At 46.6% G+C, this 18,994-nt stretch overlaps 1 protein-coding gene across 4 annotated transcripts in view; it reads right to left on the minus strand.

Moving 5' to 3' along the window:
• Window positions 1–15,169, minus strand: part of CNMD (chondromodulin) — a 34,728-nt gene extending 19,559 nt beyond the window's left edge. For 2 of the 4 annotated variants that reach the window (XR_005782467.1, XM_040448590.1), the window contains exons 1-4: window positions 14,971–15,168; window positions 14,410–14,550; window positions 8,774–8,914; window positions 1,672–1,785 (exon numbers count right to left, since the gene is read on the minus strand). Coding sequence is in view for 3 of the 4 variants with exons in the window: in XM_040448590.1 (XP_040304524.1) it covers window positions 1,672–1,785; window positions 8,774–8,914; window positions 14,410–14,550; window positions 14,971–15,123 (549 nt within the window). In the remaining variant the exon portion in view is untranslated. Of the gene's footprint in view, window positions 1–1,671; window positions 1,786–8,773; window positions 8,915–14,409; window positions 14,551–14,970 lie in introns of all 4 variants that reach the window. The other 2 variants (XM_040448591.1, XM_040448592.1) reach the window with 1 other exon arrangement.
• Between the last annotated feature and the right edge of the window lie 3,825 nt (window positions 15,170–18,994).

Raw genomic sequence — 18,994 nt, forward strand, 5'->3', positions numbered from 1 at the left:
TTGCTCTCTGCTCCTCCCCCAACCGTGCTCTGTCTCTCTCAAATATAAATAAACACTTTAAAAAATTTGAGAAAATTTCAAGGGTCAGAACGAAGGAGCTCTTGGTCTCATTTTTATACTCCGTACTAGTGGGTTCACACTGAGCATGGCATTCTGTTCTGAATGGCACAGCTCCTGAGGAACAAACTGGAATATGGTCACAGCCAAACGACTAGAGCAATGAAAGTCTGGAAACCGTCTCACAGGATGAATGGGGAAACTGGGAGCAGAGGAGAAAACTGGGGACATGATAGCCAGCTTTAGAAACTCACCGGTTTGTTTTAGCTTTTGTTTTCTTTTGTTGTGAGACGCCTGCTGCTCCTATGACAGCAACCAGGCAGTTTCCAGGCACCTCTGCTTACCCTTAGTTTTCCTCTTTTGCCTTAAGGGAGCTGATGCTTGCTTTCCCTCCCTCTCGGGGACACAGGAAGGACCAAAGCTGATCATAATGGAATTAGTGATTTAGAGCAGCAGCCGTGTAGTCATTATCCGGTAGGTTCTAGGGCCACGAGGACAGGATGCAGACCCTTAGTTTGTAGATAGCAAAACCGAGGTCCAAGGAATTGAAGCCACATCCACAGCAAGTGTCAGAGCTGGGATTCGAACCCACATTTTTCTAACTCTAAAGTCTATTTTCTTCCCACTATATCCTGCCACAACTCACATGGAAGGCAATAACACGTGGAACCACTTCATAAGCCCTAAAGTATCAAATAAATGTAACACATCAGATGTGTCTTTAGAACTCTGTGCAATTCTTAAAGTAAATTTTTATAAAATCAGGCTCAGAGGCAAGTTGTTAATAATAAATGGGAAAATTATACTTAAAATCCTCACAAGTCTGACATGTAGGAAAGGAATTCAATACATGCTAAGGAGCTTCACTGGGCTGAACTCAAGCCAAGGGAAAGAAACCAGGGGAGCCAGCTCAACTCAGTGTAGAGCATAACGGTTTGAACTGTCCCCCTCCCCAGGAAGTTGCCTGGCACCCAGGGAAGGGAGCACCCTGTCATTGCTTTCCAGCACAGGCATTGGAGATTTTCAGGAGGAACCCCACACTGATTGGAAGTGAGGCTAGAAGGCTCCTGAGGCCCCTAATGAAGATTCTGTTATGAGACGTCCTTTGTATTGTTTTCATTACTAATCGGATAGTTCCCCAACATTAGGCAAATGAGAGCCATGTGAAGACCGAGCCCTTTTATGCACTTTAAAATATGGTTTACTGGGGCACCTGGGTGGCTCAGTTGGTTAAGCGTCTGACTCTCATCTCGCCCCAGGTCACGATCTCACAGTTCATGGGATTGAGCCCTGCATTGGGCTCTGCACAGAGACAGTGTGGATCCTGCTTGGGATTCTCCCTCTCTCTCTTTCTCTGCAAATCCCCTACACATGCTCTCTCTTTCTCTCAAAATAAATAAACATTAAAAAATATATGGTATACCATGTCATATAAGAATGATCGCTTGGAATCGCCAAGGAGGACCAAAATAGTTCCAACTCCTTTGGCAGAGAAGGAATAGACTCTGTATTCTGGTCACAAAGCTATACAGGAATGAGAGACAGAAAGGGTTGTGGATTCAAATGATGCCTACCAGACCCCCTTGCTGTCTGAAGCATGCGGGCGGTACCCACCAATTCGGAGGAGATGCTCTGTTTGGTCACGGTGCCCACTTCAGGAACACGAGCCTTCACCTGTGCTTTGATGTAGCACTTTTCTCCTCCAGCAAAACGGATTCCGGTGATGCCCTAGGAAATAAAATTTTATCCATCCATCTATCCATTGGTTCATTTACTCAATGTGTTGAGTGTCTACCGCGAACCGGGCACTGTTCCAGGCACTGGGTATGGGCATGAACAGAACAGATGGCATGTCTGCACTCACAGAGCTTACCTCGTTGTGTTATTTACCAAAAATAAAAGGCAGAGGGGAAGTCAGGTGGTGGTAAGTGCTATGGAGAAAAATACAGCAGAGTGTGAGACAGGAATGACAGAGGTGGTACTTTTGACAGTGTGGTCGGGGAGGCCCCAGTCAGGGGCATGTGAACTGACACGGAGTATGGTCATTGCTCCGCTAACCCAAGCAGGCTCAGATGAAATGCTGCCTCGTCCAGGCAGCTTTCTCTGACCCTGATTTCCCGTAAGCTCTCCAGTCTTCATTCCCTCCTGTGGCACTTAGTTCTCAGTGCCTGTGCGGTCACTCCTGGTCAAGGTCCTGGCCCCACTCAATGATAAGCCTCTTTGACATTGGCATCGGAATCTTTTATCTTTCTGGTGATCCCACGAAGGTTCTCAAAAGATGGGGGCCCAATTAATTAATTCCATGGATTCCGATTTTTCCCAGGTCACCCAGCCAGGGAAATAGCAACACTTCGACAACACCAGGAACTGACCTTTGTTCCTAGACCTTACCTGAGGACTCAGATGTTTTGTTCTTGTCCCCTGTGTGACACAAACAGTGTCTCCTTGTCAGCCTAGGGCCTGGCCTTAAGGGAAACCTCGTCCACGGGGCTCTGTTGTTGGCTGACAGCTCGGTGCCGATGCTACCTCGGGTGCATCAGGCACAACAGTACGTTCTGTCCCAAGAGTGTTTCCTTTCACCCTGCTGGTGAATTTCATGACGAGTGAGTGGCCAAAAGCAGTATGAAAGGCCTACAGATTTTATGCCCGAACAACATAGACACCAACAGAAACCCAAACCCCTCAACTTGTCAATCTGTTCAGTTGGGACAAATGTCAGGAAGATAAGGACCTTGTTCCAGCATCAGTGCCGCACAGTGGGGGAGGAAGAGCATTTAGAAACCTCCGGGGCTTGGCTCAGGACACTGCCCTCCTCGGTGAAGAACAGAGTCAAATGTAAGTCATGCTAGAAGACACTCGTGGCAAGTCGCACCGTTGGTAATCTGAGAGCCAGCAGCCCTGCAAATGCTGGTGACAGAGCAGAGAGCAGAGAAGGAAAGGCTCGTTCTTCCTGAAGCTCCTTGTGCTCTCCCCTGTGGCCTAATTGGCCATGATCGCACATGTGACATGTTCATCTTAGCATCACCTCTCACCCAGAGAGCGGTGGTAGCAACATCCCCTCACTCTCCAGGAGGAGGGACTCCAGGTTTACCGTGCGACTTCTCAACTCACTGCACCAAAGCCACCTGGACAGATTTTAAAACCATGGATGCCTGGGGCTCTCCCCAGAGATTCCCGTTTCACTGGCCTGGGGCAGTGCCCAGACAGTGGGATGCTTCAAAGCTCCCTGTGTCGTTACAATGTAAACCTGGGGTCGAGGACCATCGCGTTAGGGCGAAAACAACTTGTTCAAGGTGACAACATTCTTAAATGACTGAAACCACCTGCTGTAGACTGACTGTTTTTGTCCCCTTACCCGAGTACCTATGTTGAAACCTAACGCCCAATGCAGTGGTATTTGGAGGTAAGGCCTTTGGGAAGTTAAAGGCAGAGCCCTCGTGAGTGGGATTAGTGCCTCATAAAAGGGACCCCAGAGAGCTCCCTCACCCCCCTTCTGCCACGTGAGGACACAGTGAGAAGACAGGCCAACTATGAACCAGAAACTAGGGCCACCATAGACCCTCATCAGCTAGTGCCTTAATTTTGGACCAACCAGCCTCCAGAACTGTGAGAGGTTCCTGCGGTTTAGAAGTCACTCCGTCTATGATACTTTGTTACGGCAGCGTGCGTGAGCTAAGACACAGCCTTTGAATCCAGGATTCTTCTATACCACCAGCTCACCAATTTTCCCTTGCATCAAAATCACCTGGAGGACTTGATAAATAAAACAGTGTTGGGCCCTGCCCCCGGAGATTCTGATCCAGGTCTGGAGTGGGGACTGAACTCTGCACTTCCAATAAGCTCTTAGGTGCTGCCGCTGCTGGTGGCCTAGGGAACACGTTTTGAGAACCACTGTTCTCTGCTCTCTCCTGCAGACCTGCTGCTCGTATTCTGCATGCACATCTAGGGCTCGTGGTTTGAAAAACAGAAGGCGGGGGGGGGGGGGGGGGAGTACTGCTGCCCCCGTGCCATATGTCCTTTTCACTTCACACCCTTATATCCTCTGAATGTGAGGTGCGAGGGGGAAACACCATATAACCGTCGCCATATCCCCCAAGGAGAGAGCTGATTCTGTCAAAGGATTCACAGCCCCGATGTGAATCTCGTGTTGAGTTAGTTCTGACAGTCTACACACTGCAAAGAGAGCCGAAGCCCCATAGGGATGGGTCCTGTGGGAAGGAATTCACACGTCTGAAACACCTTGTCTGGCTACAAATCCATATCACGCAGCCAGATCTTTGAAGAGATTAAACAGCAGGAATGGAAAAGCACAAGAAAGCCAAGCGAACCTCCTGCTTCTGCAAACAAACAAGGCCTCAGAAGCTGGTGATAATGAAGAAATATGCTAACAAAGATAATGAGGGAAGAGTCCAATGCTCTCACATTCTTTTAATAATTAAGAGTCAGGCAATCTCATTGTAGCTGCACAGTTTTTCTTTCTAGAGGATCTCATAGGATTTCTGTGGCTTCAACCAGAAGTTCCCAACAAGTTCCCAAGAGGGCACTTTAGAAATCGTTCAGGGAGTTCTGAGTTGTCACAAAGACTGGGGCTCTCCTGGGCTTCCTCAGGCAGAGCCCAGGGATGCTGGGCCCCAGAGAGCCCAGGGAAGCCCCGAAGACCTGACTGCCCTGGGGCCTGGGGGAAAAACGTGATTGTAAGTATCTGTGCCTACACTCGAACACCCTTTTACGTATAAAGACAAAGCGACTTTTGGCAAAGTTTCCATGTATGATGATGACATTCTTAGGAATGCAATTACTATGAAAATAGAGAGAAGATGGTAGTTTTGCTCACTGTTTGAGAAAACAGGCTGGTATTTAATCTGCCAACACACGCTTAAATCAGTCTGCATTTTAGGCTGCGGCACTGACAGCAATTCACCTATGGGAGCAAGCATCTGACTTCAGGATGTTTTTGAGTTCGTCAGGCCGAGCATGAACATATTGAAGTCCAAGTTAGACTATAAGTTACTCTGGTTTTACTTTTCTGTTTTAGTTGGGAGCCATGTTGACTTTTTAAACTTTTTTTGAGTATGGTTGACACGCAATGTGACATTAGTTTCAGGTGTACAACATAGCGATTCAACAAGTCCATACGTTATACAGTGCTCACCACAGGCATAGCTACCATCTGTCACTATACAACCTATTACGATACCATTGACTCTACTCCCTATGCTGTGCCTTTCATCCCCATGACTTATTCATGCCATAACTGGAAGCCTGAATCTCCCACTCCCCTTCACCCATTTTGCCCAACCCCTTATCCCTCTTCCCTTTGGAAACCATCAGTTTGTTCTTTGTAGTTATAGGTCTGATTCTGCTTTTTGTTTTTTACTTTTTGTTTATTCATTTGTTTTTTAGATTCTATATGTAAGTGAAATCATATGGTGTTTGTCTTTCTCTGTCTGAATTATTTCACTTAGCATAATACCCTTTAGGTATCTATCTATGTTGTAGAAAATAGCAAGATGTTATCCTTTTTATGGCTGAGTAATATTCCACTTTATATCTATCTATCTATCTATCTATCTATCTATCTATCTATCTAATCTGCCTATTGATCTGTACTACATCTTCTTTATTCATCTAATGATGGACATTTGAGTTCCTTCCATATCTTGGCTATTGTAAATACTGCTGCAGTGAACACAGAGGTGCATGTATCTTCTCGAATTAGTGTTTTTGTATTCTTTGGGTAAATACTCAGCATGAGAATTATTGCATCATATGGTATTTCTATGTTTAATTTTTTGAGGAAGGGTTATGTCGATTTTTGAAATCACTAACCTACCTATCTGTGAGGTAGGGTATGCTATTTTATTTTTCTCTAGCTTTGTAAATTAAAACTTTCAAATATACACAAAGTTAAAAGAAATTGTGTAGCGAACACTTGTATATACATATCAGTTTATTCTATCTTAATTTCTAACCAGGGTTATTATTATATAGATGAGTCATTAAGTCTGAAAGGGTTGGCTTAAACCAATAGCATTGATACTTTTGAGGGCAAAACTTTTTAGAACGTAACTCACGCACTCTGAACAAACCCCTTTTTGTATTCCTTGGGGTACTGACGAAGACCTTCCTTGACCCAACTCTAGTCAGGTTCCTCTGAGTCCTCTTTTTGCCTAGGCCCTGACTGTGGGCTCTGTCTTGGCCAGTTTATTCCAGTTTTAGCAAGTATCCTGCTGAGTCTGCCTCGATATCTGATCACCTTGGCTTGGCTTCAAAAAAATCCTGTTGGTTCGGTTTAGTAAAAAACTACTGTACCTCTTAGTAACTTTCTATCCACTGATATCCCCACTCTGCTCCTTGGCTATAAATTGCCCCTTTTCCTTACGGTATTCAGAGTTGAACGCAATCTCTCTCCCCTACTATAAAACCCCACTGTAGTAGCTTCCCTTGAACATGGTCCTCTTCCCTTCTTTAACAAGTGCCCTGAATGATTTTTCTTTCACACTATGGAGACTGGAGTCCTCTGTTCAGTGCTATTCCCTCTCAGGAGGGTTTTCTTCCTATTGGCTCTACTAAAACCTTGGTGTGGTCCTAGGTTACCAGGGGAGACTGTTCCCTTACAGTTCAGAGCCTTTCCTCATCTGGCCCCTGCCTCTGCTCCCCTTCCCCACCATTCTGCCATGTTGGGCTACTTAGAACTCAAGAGCAGGCCTGTGCATTTGTATTCAGTATTCCTCTGAGTCTCTACTTCTCTGCTGGTTGAAATCCTAATCATTCTTCGAGACCTGATTCAACTGTCACAACCTCTGTAAAACCTGCTTCAATGCCCTCAGTGCACGCAACTGCCCCCTTCTGTGACCCACAGCACTGCGTTTATAGCTCTGTGGCAGCACATCTCCCAGGCTGACCCGAAGTCGCTTCTGTGAAGAATGTCTGCGCCCCCCCCACCCCCCCCCCCCCCCCCCCGCACCCTGGCCTGGACTGTAAGGTCCAGGAGGGAGGGAGCAGGTATCAGTCATCTTTGCATCCCTCATGCTTCATACTGTCCCATGCACACAGTAGGCCCTGAAAAATAAACACCTCTTGGATCTGACTGTTGGTTTAATGTATAGGAGAAAGTAATAGTGCTAGTACCATAGTGGCTGATTCATGTGTTTTCAAAAGTCCAGGCTTGTTTAAACCCATAACAGGTTCTATCCATCAAAAAAATGTCCTACTCACCAGTTCTGACTTAGAGAAATGTGGAAGCTATCAAAGAGAATTGATCAGCTTATAAAATATTTGTGGCCCTGTTGGCTTATGAGAACAAAACACAATCAATACCATTATTAGAACCAGAGGATTATAAAACAGAAATATAGGCCTGGGATTAAAATATTTTAAAAGTATACTCCTGATTCATGCCCCTTTGAGAGAGATGGATCTTTTCTCATTCATCTGTGAAGCTACCTTTGCATATCTTGATACTGTGGCACATCATAGGTATTCAATTTTGTTCTGGATTGAATGATGTGTGTGTGGGAGTCACATTTTATCATTTTACATTGAGTAGTACAAAGAAAAAATGCTTTTGCCTTGTCCTGGGTCTGGCAGTAAAAGCCTTTAATAGGCCCAGAGAAATTATCTTTCTGCACTGACCAGAACCATTTGCAAAGCTCTGATTAAACGAAGTACACCGGTCACATACAGGGCTCCAGAGCCCGCCCCCTCCCCCTTCCCCAGGCAGAGCAGAGCCAGTCTCTGTCAGGAGCAATACCTAACAGCACGGGAGTCCAAAGGTTAGCATCTGTTTGGTATTCAGTAGGACTTGTGAAATGCCTTTTGGCATCAGCAAAGGGAGTTCTTTCATTCAAATGAAAAGCATCTCTGGTTTTTCTCATCAATCGGCACAAGGTGGGTCGATGAGATGTGTGCAGGCCAATAAACTATCAGAAGAGACATTATTTTCAAGTGCCTTTTTTCATTATGGAGTCTCACCTACTCCATCTACAGATTTAACGGGAGAACACAAACAGTGATGCCTCCTCCCCGTCTTAGAACAGGAAGAGAAGAAGATATTTATGGCCAACAGGAAAGAGGGCCAGGAACGATACTGTGATGCAGATGTCCACTGAAGCACAAAGCGTGAGGGCTAAATTGCCTGCAAATTGAACTTTTGAAAACAAATGTGTTCTCCCCTTTCAAAGCAGACGCGAATGTTTTATCAGTAATTGGCCACGGTCAGAAAACATAGGATTATAATAGGGGAATTACGCCATGCTAATTTTCTGGGTGAAATGGGAAATCTGAAGAATTGAGCAAAGTATGTAAATAGATCCCACCTGTTGTTGATAAGATTGTTAAGTCATTACAGTTTGCCTCTTGTCTCTAAGTTCACATTTCAGACTTTGCAACATTCTAGGATACTGAGTCTTTTATTCATCATGTTATAGAAAGCTGCTTGGAAAGAAATAGCTCTTTCAAGTCCTTCTGCCAAGACTTTACATAGTTCTAAGAACTTGTTCTTTTCAGTGCCAAGGTGTTGTGTTTTTCATTCTGAAAATATAAAGGACAAAGAGTGGGCCTTTCTCAGAGGGAATATGCATGGGGGTCAGTGGCACCATGACTGCCATAAAGAACGGTTACATTGGGATGTGTGTGAGATGCTGCTTCTCTGGGGATTAGGAAAGTCTTCTGGACTTGCCTGGTTTAACTCTCTAAATGTGTGACATATACTTACATTCTGGAAATCATTAACTTCAATTGCTTCTTCAGCTCCACTTCCCATTTTAAAGGTCTCCAGGTTGTTCCCAGCATCTATTTCCATTGACCCATCTTGTAATTTCCCATTGATACTCATGGTATAATGGACATTGTAAATCTGGAAGTGAACATAGGAGTCAGTGATGCTTTCCTTTTAGGGCAATTCAGGGCTTATCTTTAGACCTGCAGTATATGAAGTAGCTATCACATTTGTTAGAGATACACTGAATCATCGCTAGTAGTAACAGATTTAGATATGAGGACTTCATCCATACACCCATCACTTAATACAATGGTTTCTTTAAAAATACCTTCAAAGTAAAATCTTTGGTAGTCTCTAATACTAATTCAAATAGCTCAGTGATTTGCAGTCCTGGCTGCATATAAAAGTATCTGAGGAGAGTCTCCACCTACCATGCACGCGTTTCCCCTGAAAGAATCAAATCAAAACCTGCGGGGATGGGGCTTGGACACAGATCTTTCTTTTTCTGAGTCAACTCTACTTTGCAGCCAGAGTTAAGACCCATCGATGGATAAATGGTTAACTGGATTGTTAACAAGTCTGTAGCTGGCGCCTCAATTTGAAAGTTAAAAAAAATTTTTTTTAATGTTTATTTATTTTTGAGAGAGAGAGACAGACAGAGTGTGAGCGAGGGAGGGGCAGAGAGAGAAGGAGACACAGAATCCAAAGCAGGCTCCAGGCTCCAAGCTGTCGGCACAGAGCCTGACACGGGGCTCCAACTCACGAACAGTGAGATCATGACCTGAGTTGCTTAACCGACTGAGTCACCCACGTGCCCCAATTTGAAAGGTTTTTAAAAATCCATTGGTTAAGATTGGGCACGGAGTATGGTATATAGTCAGGACTGCAGGCAGGACTGGGATATGCCTGATACAGGCAGAACAGCATTTGTGGAGTGCAAGGTCAGTGTGCACATCTGTTTCAGCTCAAAGTGGGAGTTAGTCATTTTAATGACTATGGGACAGGCATATGGTATTGTAAGGCATTATGTTATGAGACGTGTCGGGGAAGAAGGGACGGAGACTTGGCCTCAGCAAAGAGCACTGGCCCAGGAATCAGAAAAACAAGTGGCCACCCCACTTATCCCTGGGTCTTGAGAGTTGCTTTGGGCATAAAATGAAGTTGGCCCTCATAGACGGTTCTCGTTTGTGTCCTTGGAGCTCTGAGGTTTCACAGCAGTGGCCCACAGGTGAGGGTGGCAGAGCAGGTGGGGCTGTGATGTGGTCCTTTCTCTCCTGTTCATCTGCAATTTAACTAGGTGGCTCTGCTTGTTGTCTCTTTTATGTTTTGGATTTTTAAGTAAGATCTTAAGAAAAATAACTCCATGAAAAATATATATATTTTTAGTTTATGACTAAATTACATGGTCCAAAGGGCTCTCTTAGTTTAGACAACTTGTTAGTATACTAACTTAAAAAATAATTTACACACTGCTCCTGCTCAGTATGCTGCTGCCATGCTAGAACTTTCTCTGTGTTGTGGAGTAGTGGGTGGGTCTTGTCTTCCCTTCCTCCCCCTTCCCTCTCCTCCCCTTCCCCTATCTTTCCTCTTTATTTTTCTGACTTAGAAGCATATGTGTGTGTGTGTGTGTGTGTGTGTGTGTGTGTATACATACATATATATCTTATATATAACATACAAGATATAAAATCTTTAAAGAGGAAGGACTAAGGACTGATGAGAGCCACTTGCTATTTAGTGTCAGGCCAGTAGGTCAGAACTGCAAATAGCTCAGATTCAATTCAAGTCCAATTTTCTCCATCATTATGAAGAAAGACGGCTACATGGACAAACACTGGAAGAAGTATTTGATATTACTGGATCATTACTTGTAGAAAACTCATTATCACAAGACCCATGGAACACAGTTTTATTTTACCAGCAGAGAAGTAGAAATGGCTTGGCTAGCCAGTACCCTTTCGGGCACCGGCCTTCATTCAGCGGAACAGAAGATACCAGCACACTGTTTCAGCTAACCGTGGGTCAGCGCCCTTCCTTCCATCCTGGTGAACTTCGATCCCTGCAGCACACTGTCTTCCGGGCTTGCCTGATCCTGAGAACCACTTCTGGAGTTTCTGATTTAGGGGGGCTGGAGCAGCGCCCACCAGCCTGTGTTCACTCTGCATCTCAGGTGGTCCTTCTGATCAGCCCAGTTTGGGAAACCTGTTTTCTTTGGCTGGGTCCGTGCTTTTTGCAGGTAAGGTTTAGAAAGCAGGCTCTGTTCTGTCCCTGTGCTCTCTGAGCAGCCACTGTTCACATGGGCTAAGGATGACTGTCAAAAGGAGTATAGCAGACAACATTTGTGGGAGTTCCAGCCACAAGCATCCTTCACTCATGCAGTAAGAGGCTGTGTGTGTGTGTGTGTGTGTGTGTGTGTGTGTGTGTGTGTTTGCGTGTGTGTGAGAGAGAGAGGGAGAGGGAGAGAGAGAAAGCATTGCACATAAGCTTTTACTATTAAGGCAATGCAAGATCTCAGAAATGGACAGTTTGTAAGTTCTTAGCAGATCTTAAGGAGACAAAATTCTAACACTAGGAGAGTGGTTTGTGGTCCTAATTTTACTTCCCTCCACCACCACCCCACTACCTTTGTGCCAGCAGAAGCTCCCTAACTAGACACAGGTATTGCATCATTTGTTTTTTTATTATTTATTTAGGTTAATTAATTAACTAATTGACAGAGAGAGAGAGAATGAGGGGGAGGGGCAGAGGGAGGGAGGGAGGGAGAGAGACAGAGAGAGAGAGAGAGAGAGAGAGAGAGAGAGAGAGAATCCCAAGCAGGCTCTGCACGCCACACTGAGCCCCATGCAGGGCTCAGTCTCACAACGGTGAGATCATGACCTGAGCCGAAATCAAGAGTTGGGACGCTTAACCAACTGAGCCACCCAGGTGTCCCGGGTCATTTGTAATGTAGCTTTAGCCCATTCTTTATGAGGAGGACACTGTCTCCATGGGGCAGCAGTGAGAGGTCTGTGCCCTCCTGAAGGGAATGGCAGGAGGGTAAACAGTCCACAGTTATTTCCAAAGTACTGGGCCCTATGCTCCGAAGGAGACTGGGCTGGTGGAGCAGGAATCACCTTGTCTGCTCTGAGCCGGTGGAGCTGTGGGGCATTTTCTAAGTACAATGAAGGTTATTGTTTGCCAAAATTCTGCTCAATATGGTGCTTTTTATAGCCAAGAATATTTGCTAATGAGTTTCTAATGACGTCTGGGTTCTATAAGATGAATTACATAACATTTGGGACAGTATCTGGGAAAATCAGTCTGAGAACAAAGGCCCCAAGCAATGATCTCATCCCCTCATCCCACAAGGTAGGATGGTCAGCTATCTCATATAGGCGAGGCTATCCCAGATTTCAAAGCCTGTTCCGTTTATGATAACGTGGGTGAGACCTGGCTTCGAAATTTGAGCTCCGTCCCTTGTTCCCAGTTATTAGCACTCTGATGTTTCCACAGTCCTGCAGCTGACTTCCAGTAAACCTGTCCTTAGGGGATTTACCCATATGAAAGGGATAGGAGGTGAATTACAGCTGGTTCTCCTCTATAAGCTAATATAGAAGAACAGAGGCATGGATGATCCCCAAAGAGTGGGCAGTCCATTTGGTGGGGGATATCTTTTTGTTTGACAGAGACTTACCTTTCTGGATTACATTATGTCTGGGCTATTTACACTTCCAGGGAAAGTGGCCCTGTGCATGTACTATGCATAGATGGTGCCAAACATACTCTATTTTGTGTTTTGTGATTTGTTTTTCAGACTTGGGTGAGATAGATCAGCGCCAAAAATTTTGGGAGTAAAAAAATGTCTACCATGATTTTCTTCATTCTTCTGCCTGTAGAGGAAATAGCAATAACTTCATTTTTGGCCAGAAAATGTGATTCACTATTCCTCTGTATTCTTAGAATTTAATACTGCTTGCTCTCTTGGACCAGACTCTTGGGGTAAAGTAGAAGATGAAAAGAAGGAGCCCTACTTAGTCAGTATGATCACTCCATCTCTCTTTTTGGAAGCTTGTCAGTTAGTTGTGTTTGCCTTGAATAATTAAATGCCAAATGGTATTCATTTTAATATACATCATGCCTAAAATCTTTACCCTCCAAAAAGCAAAGCTATTTTTATCTCCAAATGACCTGTACCACTGAGGTTCTGTCATCGAAAAGACAGCTTTTACATTCGAATACCATACAATTTCCCAAAGGGTGACAATCAGAAACCCTGCTATTAATGGAGATGTAGATCTTGAAATTGTTCTCCTGTTCAGATTTGCTGCTTTCAAACATGAGCATTTGGCCTAACTTTTCTATTTAAAATACAAATACATTACAGCACTTTTCAAATACACACAAAAATACTGTGCAATTCTGATCTTACAAATCGATGCTAGTAAATTTGATATAGTCTCTAAAACAGACTCAGCGCTAAATGGCATGATTATCTACAGTAGGCATTTGAGTTAAAAATACAAATTATGCAGTGACTGCAGAAGATGTGATGTGTAAAATGGTTGAATTGCTTTCAGCACCATTTTCTCTAAGTACTGGAATTCGTTCATGCTTTGAGTTTCATGGTTGGGGGGGGTTCCCCCCGCAAACAGCAGCCACAGCTCACAGCTCCTCTGAGGGAAGTGATTAAGAAACAGCCCTTTGTGTGCACCCTGGAGATGGAATTCTTTTCCATTAGTCGAAATAAGCTTATACCAGGCCTGGCAATGGTCATCAAGATAAAATATCCCCCTTTACATAGGTGAACAAAATTCAGAGTATTTAGAGAACACCCTGGAACTCTGCCCAGTCAAGCTAGAAGCAGTTTTTATACTCCTTGAGAGATGGTGGAGCTATAAAATAGTTACATACAAAGAAAGTGGGACAGCAGTTAGTGAAACATTTGCCGTTAAATCACACGTGACTAGGCCAGAATTGATTTTTAAAGAGATTTGCCACCTTTAAGGAATTTCTTTTCCTTAGGGCAAGAGAGAAGGGAGCATTCATGGATAGGTCTTATGCAATAAACAGACAAAAACTCCTGAAAATTCAGATTCATCCCCAATACTGGGTCTGAATGTTACTCCACTATCTTTGTCCTAGGTTCTTAAAGTCACAGCCCTTCTCAGCTGGGAGAGGTCCTACAGATCATTGAATTCCATTTCTAACCCAAGGGATGAGGCCAGAGGGGTGCGGTGCCTCACCCACAGTCACACAGTCACACGACTGCAAGCGATCCGCTGAGACCGGCAGAAAATGGCTTTCCCCTACCTGTCCATGGATTTTCCCGCTACTCTACCTTTTAATATTCTCTGTTAAAACCCTGACTTGCTTTTCTACAAAGTAGCCAAGAGCAGAGAGCAGCGCGGCCGGCCGTGTAGGAGGGAAGAAGGGAGAAGGTGCCCCGAGGGGACCCAGAGGAAAGCTCCAGCTGGGGCGAGCCGCCTGCTCCGGCCCTGCGCTCTGGCTCCACCTAGAGGTGAACGTGCGGGTAACAGCGAGGACCCCGCCGCCCTGCGCGCCTCCCGGCCCCGCGCGCCTCCCCGCCCCGCGCACCCGCTCTCGCCCTCGCCCTGGGGTCCGCACTCCTGAGCGACGCCCTCTGGACTTACGTGATTGTCGCTCCCCTTCCAGAAGTAGAAGGCCCCGATGGTCCCGAAGAGCAGCAGAACCGCCCCCGAAATGAGAACCACAGCTCCGAGCTTGAGCAGCCGCGCGGGGCTGGAGGGCTTCACGGTCACCGTGGCGTACGCCTGAGGACCGGGGCCGGGGGTGGGGGGAGCACGGGTCACGTCTGCGCCGCGCCGCCTGGGACTCGGGGCTGGGGTGGGGGACGGCGTGCCCCCTTTCGCGGCGCTCCCTCCCGAAGGTCCCTTGAACTCAGCGTGGATGTACGATAAGCAAACTTTTGGCGGAGCAGGGCCATCGCCCCGCGGCTCTGCACCCTCCGCCGGCCACAGTACGCCTGCTCCTGGGTCCCGGCCCACGCTCCCCTTCCCACTGGTCTGCGGATCCCGGGCCCCCTGCACACGCGCATATTTGGGGACCCACCTCCCACATTCGGTGGCACAAATCCCTGACTCCGGGCAGTCGATCCAGGCACCCGCGCAAAGGCCCGGCCCTGCGTGTCCACTGACCCGGCAGCGGGACCGGGGATTCGGAGCTGTACTCACCGGGGGACTGCAAAACTCGACGTCGTCAGGCCCCACTAGGGCGATGGGAACTTTGTCGGAGTTTTCTGTCATAGCTGTGGCCAGAGGTGCGAGACGCTGGGAGGCTCCGCGCGCGCCCTGGGCTCTGTCCCGCTGCCCCAAAGCGCCGGGCATTTCAACGCCGCTCACACGCGCGTGCACACAGCGTGCCCCGTCCCGCTCGGGCCAGCCCCGCGGTTCCCACCCCTTCCAGCGCCTCGCCCTCTCTCCTCCCTTCCCTCTCCCGCCCCAGCAGCAGTGTGAACTAGTCCTGCATTCCGGACGTCCCCCCTTCCCGCTCTCTCCGGTCTACTGCGCCCCCGCCCCAAACACCGAGTGTGGCACGGTGGGGTGGAGATGGGGAGGGATGGGTAGACCGGGAATGCTGAGTCCTGCGATCTCAAGAAATGGGAAAATGCGAGGACTCTTTTTACCATCCAAGCATCTCCTAAAATGTCAGAGGACTCTACTGTGATACCCAGCTGGAGGCCCATTTCCTGCCTTTGTGTGTGCCCTGGGAGCTGGTGGAACAGGACAGAATGGAGAGCAGAGTTTGGCATCGCTGGAGGGCCCCTGGGACTAGAGCATGGAGCAGGGCCTTGGAGATGGCCCTTGCCACCCCTGTCTCTAGGAGGTCTAGGAGAAGGTCTAGCAGGGGGGTACAGCGGTAGCAAAGGTGAAAGCCAAGCAGAGGGGACTCGGGGGAAGGAGATGAGGAGATCAGAGTAAGAGTGCCTTCTATTTGGTTGACTAAGTTAAAGAACAAATCAACAATGGCAACGCGGGCACCCCCCCCCAAAACATTATGTCCAAAGGAATAACTAAAACATGTATTTTTTAAAGAAGCAGAACGGGGAGAGTATTTTTTCACTTTGGAAATGCCATCTGCCAGTACTAGGATGACAGTGCCTCATTTGGAGCCAGGCTTCATTAATTCATATGGAGTTCTAGCTTTGTGCATAGTCCTCTGCTGGGAGCAACGCATGCGAGGGTGCAAGGGAGGAACTGAGGTTTCCCGAGCCAAGGGAGACTGGATGGGCCCAGCTGCAGCAGGAGGAAGTGCTTGTCAGCATGGCTCAGCAGGGCTGGGAAGGTGGCAAGAATGGAAGAGACGCCCACGAAGAATCTGTAGGATTTGGCAGCTGCTGGGCTGGGGAGAGAGAGGGCCTCCCATACAGTGCTGTGGGTGGGTGAACTGGTACAGCCCTTATGGAAAGCAGTTTAACTCCCAAATGCAAAATCCAATTTCATTTCTGTGGATCTATCCCACACATGCACTTGCAAGGGTGGAAAAATCCTAGATATGCAAGGATACTCATTGCAGCATGCTCATTAGAACAAAGGACTAGAAACATCTTGGGTGTCCACAGCAGAGAATTTGTGGTACATCCTCACAGAGGGCTCTTGGCAGCTATTTAAAAGAAGGGAGCAGCTTTGGATTTCCTGATGTAGAACACCCCCTAACATATTTTACGTGAAAAAAAAGCAAAGGATGGAAGATATGCATAAATGCCTCCATTTGTATAAAAAATGCAAACAAGAATATATGTATGCATATGCTCTCCAGAAAGATAGACAAGGTACTGACAGTGGGGGTTGCCTCTGAGGAGAGCCATGTGGCTTGGGGACACCATGGAAGGAAGATACTTGGTTGTGTGCCTTCTGGAATGTTTTGAATTCTGTATTGTGAACATGTATTAACTCTCCAAAACATGAGTGAATAAAATAATAAATAACAGTGAGTCGGGAGTGGGGTGGGGAGGAAGGACATGCAACGCCTGGAGACTGTTCTTTCAAGAACTTTGGCATTAAGGGGAAAATGAAATAAGGAGGCTGGATCAAGGGAGTTGGAGGATCAAGGAAGTTCTCCCTGCTCCCCCTGCTCCGCAGCTAGGAAGACCTTTGAAGGCCACAGGGACGGGGCAGAGAGGACAGAAAGATGGGTCAAGCAAAAAGATAAACCTTGAGAAGGAGAGAGAGACTAATGGGACTAATCTGGACGGTTTGGGGACATGTGGACTCTGAGGAAAGGCACCCAGAGGGAAGGGTGAGGAGAGGGAAAAATGCAGCTTTCTATCTCATTCATACAACAAATGACGCACTATGTGCCAGGCAGAACACAGGAAGTGGCTGATTGAGGCTTGAGGGATGGGGGTGAGGGGTGCACGGGGAGACCATGGCATCCTCTGAGCACATTCTCTTAAAGTGGCATATTTTCAACAATTTTAAAGTAATATATTTCCGTGAGGATGGTGGGCAGTGATGAGACGACAGTAGGAGGAGTAGCCGGGTGGGAGGCTTGTGGAGAAGGGGATCAAAGGGGTCCTCACTTCACAGACTTGTTCCCCTCTCCCCTGCTCCTGCTTCACCAGATTCAGAGGCTCATTCCTTGGAGATTAGGACCCAACTCTGCCCTGTGCCAGCTTTGGGGACACAGCAATGGGCAAATGAGCTAGGGTCCCTGCTCTTGAGTTGCTTATAGTGGAGTGGAAAAGATAGTCATTAAGCAGGTAATTACAAAATAATGGTGTCACTGCATTTGTGATAAACAATATGAGAGAAAAGTACAGGGTCTCCTAAGATACTAAAACATCTATTTTACATTGAATGAAGAAGGGGGGCAGCACCTGAGGAGGTGACATTTAAGCCGAGAACTGAAAGACAAACAGGAATGTTCTAGGTGGAGATGGGTATAGGAGTGTGGGAAGACAGCATGTTACCATGAGGTGGTGAAGAGTTTGCCATTTGAAAGAAGAAAAGCGTGGATCGTAGAGAGTGAAGGAAAGAATGGCAGAAGATGAGGATCCAGGAGCAAATGAGGTCTTCTAAGGGCATTTTCCTCTTAGTACAGGGAGGTCATTAGGGGGTTGAAACAGTGGAATGGGCATGATCGGGTTTGCATTTTAAAAAACATCATTTGGACATCCAAGTGAGATGATGGTGGTCAGGACTAAAAAAGTCATATATGATGGAGCTGCGAAAGAAGGAAGGAAGGGACTTGAGATTTGTTTCATACTAGAATGGACAAGCTCTGGAGATTGATGAGTGTGAGGTGCGTGGGAGAAGGAGATGTCAGGATGACCCCCATATTTTGAGCACAAACAACTGGCTAGATGCAGGGAGCACTGGCTGAGTCTGGGGCCCAGTAAGCTTAAGAGCTTTGAAAATTCAAGGAGAGATGCACTTAGTGTCAGTAAAGAGGCTGAGAGAACCATCTGCTGAGATGGAAAGGCGGGGGACTGAGCAGGGCTTGTGAAGTATGGGAGACATTGATAGCATTTGTATGAGAAATACAATACGGAGTACAAAAGCAATGATCATTTGGGGCTGGGGAACATGAAGGTGCCAAGACTCTCCATCAGCACCGAACAAACTCAGAGCGGAACTGAGGGCACTGGATGGTGCTGGGGTAATTGGGTGTATTAGCCAGCGTTCTCCAGAGAAACAGAGTCAATAAGATACGTATAGGTATATAGAAAGAGATCATCATGAGGTATTGGTTCCCATAATTATGGAGGTGGAGAAGGGGTGCCATCTTCTCTGTCTACAACCTGGAGGCCCAGAGAAGCAGGTCTAAGTCCTGTTTGGAGTCCTGAAGGCTGGAGAACCCTGAGTGCAGATGTCCAAGGGCAGGAGAAGATGGGTGTCTTGGCTCAGTTTCCATCCACCTGTTCTATTTGGGCCTCCACAGATTGGATGACACCCGCCCATATTGGAGAGGGTGGATCTTTACTCAGTCTACCCATTCAAATACTAATCTCTTACATAAATACCCTGATAGACACACGCAGAAATGTTTACTAGCCACTTCAGCATCCCTAAGCTCAGTCAAGCTGATACCTAAAATTATCCATCACAGCGTGTTAATTAACTCGATGGGGTAGGGGGATCCTTTCACAATGTATACACGTATCAAATCACCACAAGGTACACTTTAAATAGCCTACAGTTTTATGTGTCAACTATACCTCAGTAGAGCTGAAAAAAAAAATCACACTGGGTGTGG

The sequence above is a fragment of the Herpailurus yagouaroundi genome, unplaced genomic scaffold (genome assembly GCF_014898765.1).
Source record: "Herpailurus yagouaroundi ecotype Mexico unplaced genomic scaffold, PumYag 197, whole genome shotgun sequence".
NCBI classification, from domain to species: domain Eukaryota; kingdom Metazoa; phylum Chordata; class Mammalia; order Carnivora; family Felidae; genus Herpailurus; species Herpailurus yagouaroundi.